Source organism: Cucurbita moschata, unplaced genomic scaffold (assembly GCF_002738365.1).
Source record: "Cucurbita moschata cultivar Rifu unplaced genomic scaffold, Cmos_1.0 Cmo_Scf00066, whole genome shotgun sequence".
NCBI classification, from domain to species: Eukaryota; Viridiplantae; Streptophyta; class Magnoliopsida; order Cucurbitales; family Cucurbitaceae; genus Cucurbita; species Cucurbita moschata.
The window spans coordinates 179061-191996 of record NW_019268582.1 but is presented as its reverse complement, the minus strand read 5'-3'; the positions used below and the strand labels follow the sequence as shown (position 1 = coordinate 191996).

General features: G+C 35.3%; 2 protein-coding genes, 1 long non-coding RNA gene and 1 other non-coding gene across 7 annotated transcripts in view; 1 reads left to right on the top strand and 3 right to left on the bottom strand.

Moving 5' to 3' along the window:
- Window positions 1-3155: 3155 nt before the first annotated feature.
- Window positions 3156-6946, bottom strand: LOC111437761. Its single transcript, XR_002709486.1, has 2 exons — window positions 6645-6946; window positions 3156-3641 (listed from the first exon to the last, which is right to left on the bottom strand). It is a non-coding gene; the product is annotated as an uncharacterized LOC111437761 (long non-coding RNA).
- Window positions 4344-6416, top strand: LOC111437760 (WAT1-related protein At1g09380-like). Its single transcript, XM_023075822.1, has 7 exons — window positions 4344-4543; window positions 4633-4695; window positions 4778-4894; window positions 4990-5242; window positions 5335-5496; window positions 5742-5893; window positions 5980-6416. Exons 1-7 carry the CDS (start codon window positions 4362-4364, stop codon window positions 6167-6169), a joined length of 1119 nt encoding a protein of 372 aa, XP_022931590.1. The 5' UTR covers window positions 4344-4361; the 3' UTR covers window positions 6170-6416.
- On the bottom strand, window positions 6871-6944 carry TRNAI-AAU. Its single transcript has one exon. It is a non-coding gene; the product is annotated as a tRNA-Ile (tRNA).
- Window positions 6947-9141: 2195 nt separating the features above from the next.
- LOC111437759 (shaggy-related protein kinase gamma) overlaps window positions 9142-12936 on the bottom strand; it is a 6850-nt gene continuing 3055 nt past the window's right edge. For 2 of the 4 annotated variants that reach the window (XM_023075819.1, XM_023075820.1), the window contains exons 8-13: window positions 11472-11612; window positions 11321-11371; window positions 10764-10859; window positions 10598-10681; window positions 9821-9923; window positions 9142-9687 (exon numbers count right to left, since the gene is read on the bottom strand). In XM_023075819.1, coding sequence (XP_022931587.1) covers window positions 9605-9687; window positions 9821-9923; window positions 10598-10681; window positions 10764-10859; window positions 11321-11371; window positions 11472-11612 — 558 coding nt within the window. In that variant the 3' untranslated portion in view covers window positions 9142-9604. Of the gene's footprint in view, window positions 9688-9820; window positions 9924-10597; window positions 10682-10763; window positions 10860-11320; window positions 11372-11471; window positions 11613-11703; window positions 11761-11851; window positions 11927-12583; window positions 12887-12936 lie in introns of those variants that run through there. The other 2 variants (XM_023075821.1, XR_002709485.1) reach the window with 2 other exon arrangements.

The window sequence follows — 12936 nt, the reverse complement described above, 5'->3', positions numbered from 1 at the left end:
AATAGCCCAACACCCACGTGTCCGTGTAACCTAATCCAACCTGCAATGCCTGCAGCCCGAAACCTAACAGTCCACGTTGAAGCCCAACTACTCGAAGCCCACCTGCAGCAGCCCAGCACCGCGTTGCGAACCGACTCAGCCTGCACACGCGTCAACATCCTATTGCACCACATGTCAACTTGCAGCAAAAAGAACCCCTCGGTTACATGGCTCGACTTGGCTCCGTGTATTCCTTGGGCTCAAAAACAACTTAAACGGCTTAGTTTGACAATTCTGATACCAATCCCTATGTTCTTTTTACCATCTTGGAGCAGATTTTGACCCTAACTAAGGAGAGTATATGCTCTATTTCATAAATTCAAGTTGAATTTAAATTAGAATCGTGAAATACTGACGAGAGGAACTAGACAATCTAATAGGAAACGAATTTCGACGACATTTAGAGCAACTTTGAAGAGCGAAAACTTAGAAAAATCGAAAGTAGGGAAATGCCGGCTAAGGCCAATCAAGTAAGTGACCTTACTATAGGATAGGCTAGGTAATTGTTTGATGCATGACGACACATGCCTAGCGGCACCAACACGTGTCCTTTATGATGTATGATGATGTGTATGAGTTATATGATGACATTTTACGATGATTATGATGACGTTGTATGACAATGCATGTTAAAACGATGACGTACATGATGTTACTTCCTTGATATGATGTTGTTTTCCATATTAAGACGAGAAGCATGTTATGAATGAAATACTATATTAAGAAGATGACTTTCACAAGACACAACCCTAGTTAGTATTAATAATAATGAAAGAATGAAGACTACATCTATATTACTGATAGTAATATAAAAATGGAATTAGGGTTGTGTTATGAAGATGTTTTAAAGACAAAAAAATCATAGGGACCTCGTGCTTTTCTGTATGTACATAAGCATCGGGATACTTCCCCTTTTACAATGATGAGTACGAACGCGTATGCTACGATGATGATGGTAATCATGTCGTGCATGTCACTCAGGGGTCTGCTGACCTTCGAACGTTGCTTCGAACAACTAGCTCGACTATGATGGGTCCAGGGGGGTGCGAACCGCCTAGGGATTCACACTTGCATGTGTGAGTCGTGTGTAGGGAAGTATTGCACATCCAATTTAGTTCGGACTAGAAGCTGCCTCTAGGGTGTTTTAATGATAGGTTCCTAAAATATTATTGCATGTGTTTGCAGTTTCATGTCCCTTATAGTGGGTCACTTACTTAGTATTTTTTGAAATACTCTGCCATGTGCTACATCATTTTCAAATAAAGGCAAAGCGCCCCTATACGGTTGACGACGACATCGCAATCAGAGACCATAACACATATATAGACTAATAACATATTTAATTTCTTAGACTTAAGCGACATCGCAATCAGAGACCATAACACATATATAGACTAATAACATATTTAATTTCTTAGACTTAAGTTAGAATAGATTATTATGCATTTGATGTTTTTAATTAATTATCATTATTTTTTTTTTTTTTGAATTATGCTTTGAACACATAAGACCATGACCATGTTTTCAATGAGACAGTTATTTTTTTTTTTTTTGAATTATGCTTTGAACACATAAGACCATGACCATGTTTTCAATGAGACAGTTATATTTATGTTGAAATTATAAAATTGAAGATAATGTTTAAATTATAAAATTGAAGATAATACACATAAGACCATGACCATGTTTTCAATGAGACAGTTATATTTATGTTGAAATTATAAAATTGAAGATAATGTTTAAATTATAAAATTGAAGATAATATTTTAAGAATTATATTTTGTAGAAGGACTGTGGCGACTTTAGGTAGCTAAAATCTAAAGTCATTACAATATCGGCAAATTTTAAAGAAATATTTAAAGTTTATATATTTAGATAGTTATAATTGACTTTTTAGATTTTTTAAAATCTTTTTTACATTTAAAATTTATATTCATCTATAAATTATACCTAATGTCAGGCTTGTTTGAAGTGTTACAATGAAGGACAATAGTAAAATGTGAAGATAAAAAAAATACTAATTTTAAGTTTGAGGAGGTAAAACAAGAGAAAGACGGGAGATTTATAAAAATTCATAGCTTTTTTTTTTCGGATTAAAATAAATTTACAATTGAGTTTTGAAATCTATGAAAAATAGTTCAATGGAGAAGAAGAAGAACGATAAGACGATATAGAATACACATGTAACAATCTACTTTTCAAGACTCGAGCCATAGACCTTGACACGAGACTTATAAAAAACTCGATAAAAGAAGGTTTTAAGAGGTTCAAGCCACACAAGACTTATAAAAAAAAACTCAATAAAACTTTTCTATTTAAAACATGAGACAGCGATTGGGAAAAATGGTCAAAGGATATACATACACGTAAATTAATTATAGTAGTAAATATTTATAAGATCAATACTCGGGAGGACAACATACAAAATAAACAAGAACTAGAACACACTAAGAGAAAATACAACAATACAAAAAGAAGACTCGGGTTGATATGATCCTTTATAGCAACACAACTCTAGAACGCTCCCGCTCTCAATCAGCTCCTCGGCTACCATATGAAAAATCCAAAGTAGCAAGAAAGAATATAAAAATATACTCACTAAACAACCTACATACATGCACTAAATTAAATCCAACATGAAGCTAAATACCACGTGTCTAGGTGCTAAGCTATTGGGGGTTAACCCTAAGTCCAGAGGCTTATCTAAGATCCTAGTGGATTTTGGGTGTTCTAAACCAGGAGTTCTTCGTGTTCTAGTTCTTCGTGTTCTAGTTCTATCGAAGTCTTGGATGGTCCGCCTAGACTGACACTGTTGGGACTTTATATTGGGATCCTAAGCTTCCTTAGAGCCCATCAAACTCCAAATGCATATATTGCAACGCTAAAGGTCATAAATGATCCAAATAGAGGAGTAACAAATCACACAATCAATAATGGTGCCCAACTTAAACAAAAAGTTGAGTACGGTGGAAATGAGACTCTCACCGTATATAATGGATTCAAACTAAGAGAGGATGCCTAAAGTTTATTTCAACAATTTTAGGGTTTTTCTTGTTCTTTTGTAAGTTTTGCCACAAAAGAAGCAACTTTACTGAAATAAAACGGTACTGAATTAGAAACACGGGTCAAAGTTTATATTCTTAGATGCAAACACTTGTTTATTGAATTCACCAAAATACAAACTTATCCTATGCGATGCCACATACGCTTACATTACGAGCGACAATTAAATAGGTAAAACCTAAAATTTTTGTTAAAGGGACAAAAGTAAAAGAAGTCCATTAATCTCATTACTAATGTTAAGTCCCATACGTATTCCTATAATTCATGTGCATGAAAGAGGGGAACGTAAAACTAAAGAACTCCTCTTCCTTCAAAGCCCAACATTGCAGATTGATGAATACGTAGATTCACCAAATAGATATCAATTTTGCTTCTTTCTACAAAATCCAATCACAATATGGAGCTTCTTGGTACCACAACCTAACATTTTCCTTTTGCAAAAGCTTCATCTTTTGGGTTTAAAAGGAAAATATCATTGGACACCAACATCTACTCACGACCCCAACTTTCTTTTGTTTGATTCTCAGATATTTTGAAACCTGAACTTTCATCCATGTTAACAGTTTTCTTATAACTTTCAAAGATAATGAAAATAAAAGGAACCCAAATAAGATTCTAAGATCAATATATGGATTGAAAGTAAAAGGAGAATGATAAAAAGTATTGCGTAAAATATGTAGATACCTGAACTTTCATCAAATTTCACTATTTTGATTAACTTTTTACGGTTTTGAACAAATGGGCAACAGATAAGACTTAGAAGATCGATACAAGGGTCGAAAGTTTGAAAGGGGAGGGATGAAAAATATAAAGTATATATATATAATAAATAAATAAACATATAGAGGAAGACTTAGGAGAAGGCAGATGATGAAGCAAGTAGCAGAAAATGTTCCAGATTCCATGGGGATGGTGGCGGAAAGAAATCAGTTGCTTGAAGTTACATAATCTGATGAGGCCTAAGAGGACAAAAACAAAATTTAAGGCTGCTTTTATGGTGTAAGCAGTAAGCTCTGTTTTTGGTGCCATGCAAAATGGCCTACCCATACCCTTCCTTCTACATATTAATCTTAATATCATTCTCCACCTTTTAAACGGTTAGCTTTTGCTTTTTTCAACGCTATAGATTTTTTTTTTTTAGAAATTTCTGTTATTGATCATCATCTTCTTCTTCTTCTTCACTCCTCATCTATATAAAATGGCTTCTCCACTCTCACAAACCACTCAGCCTCGGAAGAGAAAGGGAAACAGAGAGAGCTATGGCTGGTGGTAGTGATTTGTTGCCACTCTTGGCTATGGTGGTTGTCCAATTCCTGTATGCAGGCTTGAATATTACATCAAAGTTAGCCATGGAGTTTGGGATGAATCCAATGGTTCTAGTTGCTTACAGGCAGATGTTTGGTACCATAGCCATAGCTCCTTGTGCTTATTGGTTTGAGAGGTATGTCTACTTTTTTACATCTCATTTTACTTCATAACTTGAGTTATTAAGAGTGTATATATATACTATTAACAAACAAATGACTGCAGAAAAGGGAGACCCAAGATTACAAAACCTATCCTGTTTCAGATTCTACTGTGTTCCTTAACTGGGTAAGCAAAACCACTGCTAAGCTTTGTAAAACACTAAATATAAGAAGATTCTACTCTATAAACCTATAAACATGACATGCAGGGCAACAGGAAATCAAGTGTTTTACTATGTTGGGTTAAAATATTCATCCCCCACCATCGCATGTGCATTGACCAATGTCCTGCCTGCTGCCACTTTTCTCCTCGCTCTTCTTTTCAGGTATCTAAAGTTTCCTTCTCTTTTCACTCCCCATTTTAAAATCATTGCCACCCATTTCTGCACTGATTTTCAATACAATTAATCTTGTTTGGTAGACAAGAATCTGTGGGGATCAAGACAACCCCAGGTGCAGCCAAGGTGATTGGGACTGTTGTGTGCGTCGGAGGGGCAATGTTGCTGTCGTTCTACCATGGACAAACCATTGACCTGGGTGAATCTGGGATTCATTGGAAGTATGCCGAGATGATGAGGGGGGAAAGTTCCAGCAGCCAAGGCGGCAGCGCCATCTGGGGCTCTCTCTACTTGATCATAAGCTCTGTTGCTTGGGCGGCTTGGTTTGTAATCCAAGTCAGTGTGTTTTTCAACTTTGCTTCTTTAACAACTTTGCTTCTTTCTTTTTTGCTGAGCCAAATCTAAGACACTACTGTTAATTCCTGCAGGCAAGGGTTAACTCTCAGTTTCCAGCTCCCTACACGAGCACGGCTATCATGACTTTCATGGCAAGCATTCAATGCGGAGCAATCGCCGTTGGCATTGAGCACAACACAGCTGCAGCTTGGTCATTGAAAAGTCCAATCCGCCTTGTTGGTGCTCTCTATGCGGTATCATTGTTCCTTCTCCAACTAACCTTCTCCTGAACAGAATTGAGAATCTCTGACCATCAACAATCTGATGAAGAAATCTCAATTACTGATTCCTTTTCTTTTCACAATACAAAGGATTCGCAGATGTTGTCCATTTCAAACTAAACACACATCAATTTGCTACTACAACCTACACAAAAAGCTTAATTAATACTAATGACCATAATAATCTTCTCCTCTCTAACTAAGTTTTACATTTTCAGGGAGTAGCGTGCTCAGGGGTTGCATTTTGCCTAACCTCCTGGAGTATCCAAAAGAAAGGTCCTCTCTATGCCTCAGTTTTCAGCCCCTTCTTGCTCATTATCGTGGCTATTTTCAGCTGGGCCTTCTTTCAAGAGAAGTTATACGTAGGAACGTGAGTATCTAGAAGTTCCGATCCACAAGTTTATATTGTATATTGAACTTGGGTTCAAATGCCAACAAAAAACATGGTTGTCTCAGTGTTGTAGGGTCATTGTTGATTGTTGTTGGGCTATATGCTGTCCTATGGGGAAAGACCAAAGAGGTGAAACTACAACAGGTTAATGAAATGGCGGCAGTAGCAGAGGCAAAGCTGGATGAGTGTAATACCAAAGATGACTTGGAAGAACAGTCGTATGTGGTTTCAAATGGAAATATTCTCCATAGGTAATAGATGAGAGAAAGGAGTAAGAAAGGTAATACAGATCAAAATCCATTCACTTTCAACAGAAGACAGAGTCAAGAAAGAAAATGTTCAAAGGAAGGCATAGCATCTCCAGCGGTTGTATCCCTTTTATGAAATGAAATTTGACGTTGTTTAAGTCTCAATATTCACTACTTTACATTCTAGAGCAAAATGATGATACGAAAAAGTCATTGTAGCTTATGAAATTACAACAACAACTGTTATTATTGCATGTTCATGATGATAATCCTTAAGTAATGAAAATACCAGAAGGCAGCAGCAGAAATGGAATCAGTGATTTAAGTATGAGGAGAATGGAATCATGTTTAGAATCAGTGATTAGTCAAGCTCACCAGGTTTAAAAAACTTGAGACGGCGGGGTAATTCCGATTCCGATTCCGATTCCAGGAGGCGTGACATTGTAAATGATAATTTAAAAAACTTGATTATAGGGACTTACCAGCACCAATGGATCCGAGAAGAAGGCAGGGCGATCAACCAGCGTTGAGGATGAGGGGGTTGGAACCCTCCATGGATGACGATGGTGGAGGATTGAAATTGGGGGCACACAAATGGAGTTTTTTAAAAACCTCTATCCAAGAGGAAACAAATGGAATTCAGAAATTTGGTAGGTGGGTGGACATAGAACGGGAATCTTTTAAAAAAAAAATGTTAAAAAACTTGTTTGGCCCATGCAGGTTTCGAACCTGCGACCTTCGCGTTATTAGCACGACGCTCTAACCAACTGAGCTAATAGGCCGCTTGTGTTAACTTTGTCTGTTTTTAATTAATAATATAGAAGCAAAGAATGGATCGAAGACGGAGAAATGGGAATGAGACATATTTCTTTTTTATTATTATAACATTTATTTACTTTATTAAAATGAACTCCCATCTTGCGTGTTTGTCCTTCCATTGAATAATTTGTAGTCATATTGCATATAATATTCGTAAATCCTAATAATAATATTTTTAGAATAAAACACCAAACTTTATTTATATATTATAGATTACTTTTAATAAGATCCCGTATATCAACTATATATATTATTCAAGATGACACTAACACAATGAAGTTTTTAGGTAACGAATAGTGTTAAATCCAAATAGTTAACAATAATATATTATTAAAGAGCAAAACCTTAATCACAATATTTCGAAAGGTCTTTCATGGCTAATGTCACCTACCTATCTAAAAAAAGACGAAAATTGTATTGATTTGTCTCTCCGTAGGTTAATTATTACCATTGTTTATAATATTTAAAGCCACGTCATGATTCATTACATATTTCTTAAAATTAAAGTCAATTTGATTGTATCTTAGATATTATATTATACAAATAATAATAATAATAATAAATAAAATAAAATAGATTTGATTTTGGTAATTATCTCCAATTTTTCCTTTAATAACTAAATTATTGTACTCGCCAAATATACAAGTTTTATAAAAAAAAATTCATCTTATGAACTAAATTCCCAAATCAATGAGGGGGCAATATTTCAAATTTGGTTAATTATGGGGATATTTTTCTAAATTTACCATCTTTAGGGTCATTTTTTAAAATTGCCAATCTTTAGAGTTATTTTTGTAAACTTGATTTATTAGGAGGCTTGTCATTGTAAATTGAATTTCAGTTAAATTCCTAATTTACCCTTTGAGGGCTATTTTTCAAAATACCCATTTTAGGGCTATCGTTCAAAATACCCATTTTAGGACTACTTTTCCAAATTTGCTCATAGCATAGAATTGAACTTAAACTTTTCCTAAAACCCTTCGTAATTCATTTACATAGCTTTTATATAGAGTAGGTGTTATGCTTTAAAAGGCTAACATGGAAGAGAATGATATGTATCAAATAAAAAATTACCGTAATGCCTTGATTTGAGATTTTTAAGATGCATGTTGTGTTAAATGTTTCTACTATGTTAGGAAAGAGGATGAGATGTTGTGATCTGTGCGGTTGGTGATTTGGTGCTTAATAGGGTTATTTCCCTATCAAAGCATGCATGAATGTGCTAAGTTAATAATAAGACACTAAAGTTGTTAGGATGGGATGCGATGAAAGTAAAAACATCTATTTAATCTCCGAGGCGAGGATTCTCCATTTAGACGAGGAATGGAGGAATGAGTGAACTTCGGTGAGACTTTTAGTCCAATTGTCAAAGCATCAACCATATGATATGAATCATCGTCACCACACAAACCGTTGCATTTGCCAACTACACCTAAGCAATGTCTTTGTGAATAGCAAGCTAGGCAAAACCTTATGGCTTCCTTGACAGAGCACATTCTGACCGTGTAAATGAGCATAAGTGAATGGTGGTAGATGGAGAAAGGAGAGTAATCAAGGCATGGCTTTCTCAATCTCAATAGCAAGCTAGACAAAACTCGATGGCTTCATTGACAAAGCTCATTCTGACCATGTAGACTACAAAAAGGGCTAATGAGTGCAAGTGAATGGTCGTAGATGGAAGAAGGAGAGGAATGGAGGTGCGGCTTTCTCAAGAGTAAGCTAGAAAAAACAGGGGCTCACCGAGCCTTGAGAATTAGCACCACCACGGTCACCACCACCCAGCGTCGCTGTAAGATTTAAATTTGATTCTCAGATAGCTCACTTCTGTGAGGTCTTTCCTGCACATACTGAATTATCCCAAGGCTTGAAGCATAAAAGTAGAATAGAATTTGACATTGTGAAGCTGAAATGTGACAAAAGACAAGCATCAAGGTATAGATACTTTATAAATTTCAAGAATATTATTAAACTCATTATGTCTAAAGCATCATGCGATTCTGGACAATCAATTATGACAGGAACTTGCACTGCCTCATCTGAAAACAATGGCAGCTTTAGCACAGACTTCACATACATTAATTTTTAAATAAAATTGAAACAAAAATATATACATACATGGGGCCCTTTCTGATCTGAGGGTGTGGGAACAAAGAAAAGATGTGAAGAGCAGGAAGATGGAAGTGTATTTTCATACAAGTGTACAAGAGAGAAAGTAGATACATCATCATCATCATCATCATCATCTGCACATGGAGATAAAAGGTTGATACATACTTGGCACACATGTTTTTTCCAATAATAAGACTGTGTAGCCAGGTCAGTCAGTCCCGTCAAGGGCAACCGGACCAAGAAATCCGCTGCCAACTTCACCTTAACTACATCTAAATCCTAATACAGATTAACAAACTTGAACCCAAATTCAATACACATGAAACATTAGATAGAGTTGTTACCCATTCATTAAGAGCATATCTAGATCTGCTCTTTTCAAAACAAGGGTAGTGGGTAATACAGAGATATACTGATAGCAAACAGGAGGAATAGCACAGATTGGACTGGGACACCCGTAGCTTTCTTTGTCGAGACAACACCACTGGTGAAACGGTTACGTTTCTAATCGAATTCACGACCCAAGAAATGAGCATTGTTTTCGTGCATGTTCTGGTATCAATTTCACCAATATCTCAACAGGCACACCTTTCAATTCTAGTAAAACGAAGCAGCACCAGCAGCAACATTAAAGGAAGAAGATTAATTAGCAGTCCTACTAGAACAATAGTTTCAGATGAAAACTAATTGCACTTATATTTTTTTTTTTACAAAAAATTTCTGACTATACCATGAGCTTTGAAGTTGAATAGTGGTGGAAGGAAGCGTCCATTAGGCAGTCGGGTGTTTGGATCACGAAGCTCATCAAAAAATTGATGAGTCAAGGCATCCAACTGTATCATGGGCCAAAAGGAATTAATTAAGTCTAACAGTATAATTCGGAAACTCTTATTATTACCAAGTGCAGATATATAAGAATATGAGAGCAGGTAGTGTCTTGCACATAAAGACGACAATAGTTTCAACTATGCTATCCCATAGGGCTAAAAGTCAAAAGATCGATGATATCGGATTGAATTTCAGAGGTCCTTTTTAGGTGGCAGTATTTACATAGTTCGACAAGACAACCACCCAAGTAAGGATCCTTTTATAGCCACCTATTCCTTCTTATATTTGATCAACCAACATCCACAACCAAACCTAAAACTGATACAAGGAACAATGCTACAGAAGAGTGTCTTCTCCAATCAACGATAATAGCATTTACAAATACAACAAAAGTAAGCCAGTAACTGATAAGCCACAAATGATCAAGTAAACTTCTTAAACAGGCCAAGGTTAGGAACCATCAATATATGATCAAAAAATAGTTTGAAAAAAAAAAAAAGTTAAAGATGACAGAAGATGACGAGGAAAAAAAACTTACTGTCATCAGAATTTTAAAGTAGATCAAGATAATACCAGAATCAGTGTATCTAACTTTCATTTCATCTGAACAGCCCATCAAATATGAAATATAGACGCTAGGCATTAGCATGGCAAGTCTGCAGTAAGACCAGGTACTTACCGCTGTGCACCTTAGATTAGGAGAGTATTGCAATAGTCTTGACACAAGATCAACAGCTTCCGGTGGCATTCGTTTGTGAAATATCTGCATGATAAATTAATGCCTAAATACATAGTTCAGAAAGAGTAATAAATAACATACATACAACATTTTCAAATACAATTACCTTGTGCCATGGATGAGCTTTAATTTGAGGGAATTTATACTCTGTATAGTTGGGATTCATGCATTTAATTTCTTCCCTGGTAGGAGTGCCCAAAACCTACAAAAACAAGTTCTATTACATACAAAAAAGTACAAAAAAGCTTAAAACAAACTTAAGAATAAAGTAAGAACTGCAGGAGGAAAATGGTAAACATCCTCAGGCCCACAAGTCACAATATTAAAAGAGCAGTTTTGTGTCATCCAAGAAAAAACCCAAGATAAAACCAGCCAATACAAATCAATGGCTCAAGAGTTAAACATATAACATTAAAAACGCAAGACAGTATATTTACTTTTTTCTTTTAAGAAAGAAAAGAAAAATGTGATAAGAAGATGAGGTTCATAAAATTCTAAAAGATTGATTTTACTTTATAATAATAAGTCATGAAAATCTTGACGAGTCTCCGGATTTTCTAGACTAAATCATATTGAAAAAAGAGCTTAAAACTGAATATGATTGACAAGTGTTAGGAGCATGAGTTGCAATATTTACTCAGAAATTTGAAATGTCAAAACTACCTTAATGATTTCCACAAGCTGATCAACTCCACTCTCTCCAGGAAAAAGAGGCTGATACAAAATAAATGGAAAAAAAAAAAAAAAAGCTTTAGTTTCCATAAAATCTCATACGAAGAAACATTCAAAATATCAAACGCACACAACCAACTACCTGACCAAGCAACAGCTCAGCAAGAACACAACCTGCAGACCATATATCAATTGCGGTAGTATACTCTGTTGCTCCAAAAATAAGCTCAGGAGCTCTGTAGTATCTTGAACAGATGTAGGATATATTTGGTTCCCCTTTTACCTGTTTAACACAGAATACAGTTGTATCTGGTCAGTCAGACAACAATCGGCCAACTGATCTTTTATTTCAAGAAAAAGAAGAAATCACACACCAAGACTTTTGCACTCCCAAAATCACATAGTTTAACCTGGTGGGTATGCGGGTTCACCTGCATAAATTGATAGAACGAAGAAACAAATTACATGTAGATATCAAGAGAAACTAATGAGGACCAGAATTCTTGTTTTTTTTCAGCTTACCAAAAGATTTTGAGGTTTAATATCCCGGTGGCACACCCCAATACAACGATGGATATATGACAATGCTCTAAAGATCTGCGAGAATACCATTTAGAGAGATATATATAAAACTATAGAACCATCCACTATGACTTTCTGAAACAACGGAAAACTGAATAACTTCAGTAGGAAAAAAAAAAGAAAAAAAAAAGAGAAACATAAGAAAAACTAATGAGTACCGAGTAATAGAAGCACAAAAACCAAAAGAACGCAATAGCCCAAACCAAACCAAATAGATTGGAAGAACTACAAATCTAAGTGTTTAAATACTTGCATCAAAGCGAAATAAAAAATCAATAAATCTAAGTGTTTAAATACTTATTAATGCAAATAATTATTGGTTAAAATTACAATATTTTCAGAAAGATTGGTTAACTAAATTGATTTGTACTTTTAACTAAGACTTTCTGTATACTGCATTTGTCAAAATAAAATAGAAGGCGTCTAAGAATGATTGATTGAAAATTACAAATACACAGAAAACCAAACCAAACCAAACAAACCAATTGGTTTGGTCCAAGGAGTCAACTCCAAATAAATTGTAATGATTTGGTAAAAAAAACCAAACCAAATTTAACCACTGTACATTGCTAATGAGTAACACCATCTTTATCCACCTGAAGTAGTCCTAAAGTATCATTAACCAACTGGCTGATGTTACGTTTCTTGAAAAGATATTCAGAAGAACTATACCTGGTACATGTAAAGTTTTACATAGATCACTGGCATCCTTTGGTTCAACTTGTTGTAGTGCTTTATCACCCTATGAACTGTTTCTGGGACATACTCAAGAACAAGGTTGAGATACAGTTCATCCTTTTCGGTGGTTGAGAAGAAACAATGCTTTAATGCAACAACATTTGGATGGTCAAGAAGCCGCATAGTTTGCAGTTCCCGGTTCTTGTATCTTTTATCTTGGAGAACCTTCTTTATAGCCACAGTTTCCCCAGTCTCTAAGCACTTTGCCTAAACAAGATATGGAAAATGAGAAAGGCACAAACAAAGTACACACACATCCCCAATATCTGGAAAAAAAAAAAAAAAAA

Excerpts from the sequence above, each read along its gene's own strand:
- LOC111437760 (XM_023075822.1), top strand. The coding sequence starts at position 4,362 with ATGGCTGGTGGTAGTGATTTGTTGCCACTCTTGGCTATGGTGGTTGTC. Across the intron at positions 4,895-4,989 it reads CTCCTCGCTCTTCTTTTCAG|ACAAGAATCTGTGGGGATCA; the intron begins GTATCTAAAGTT and ends CTTGTTTGGTAG. Across the intron at positions 5,894-5,979 it reads GAGAAGTTATACGTAGGAAC|TGTTGTAGGGTCATTGTTGA; the intron begins GTGAGTATCTAG and ends TGGTTGTCTCAG.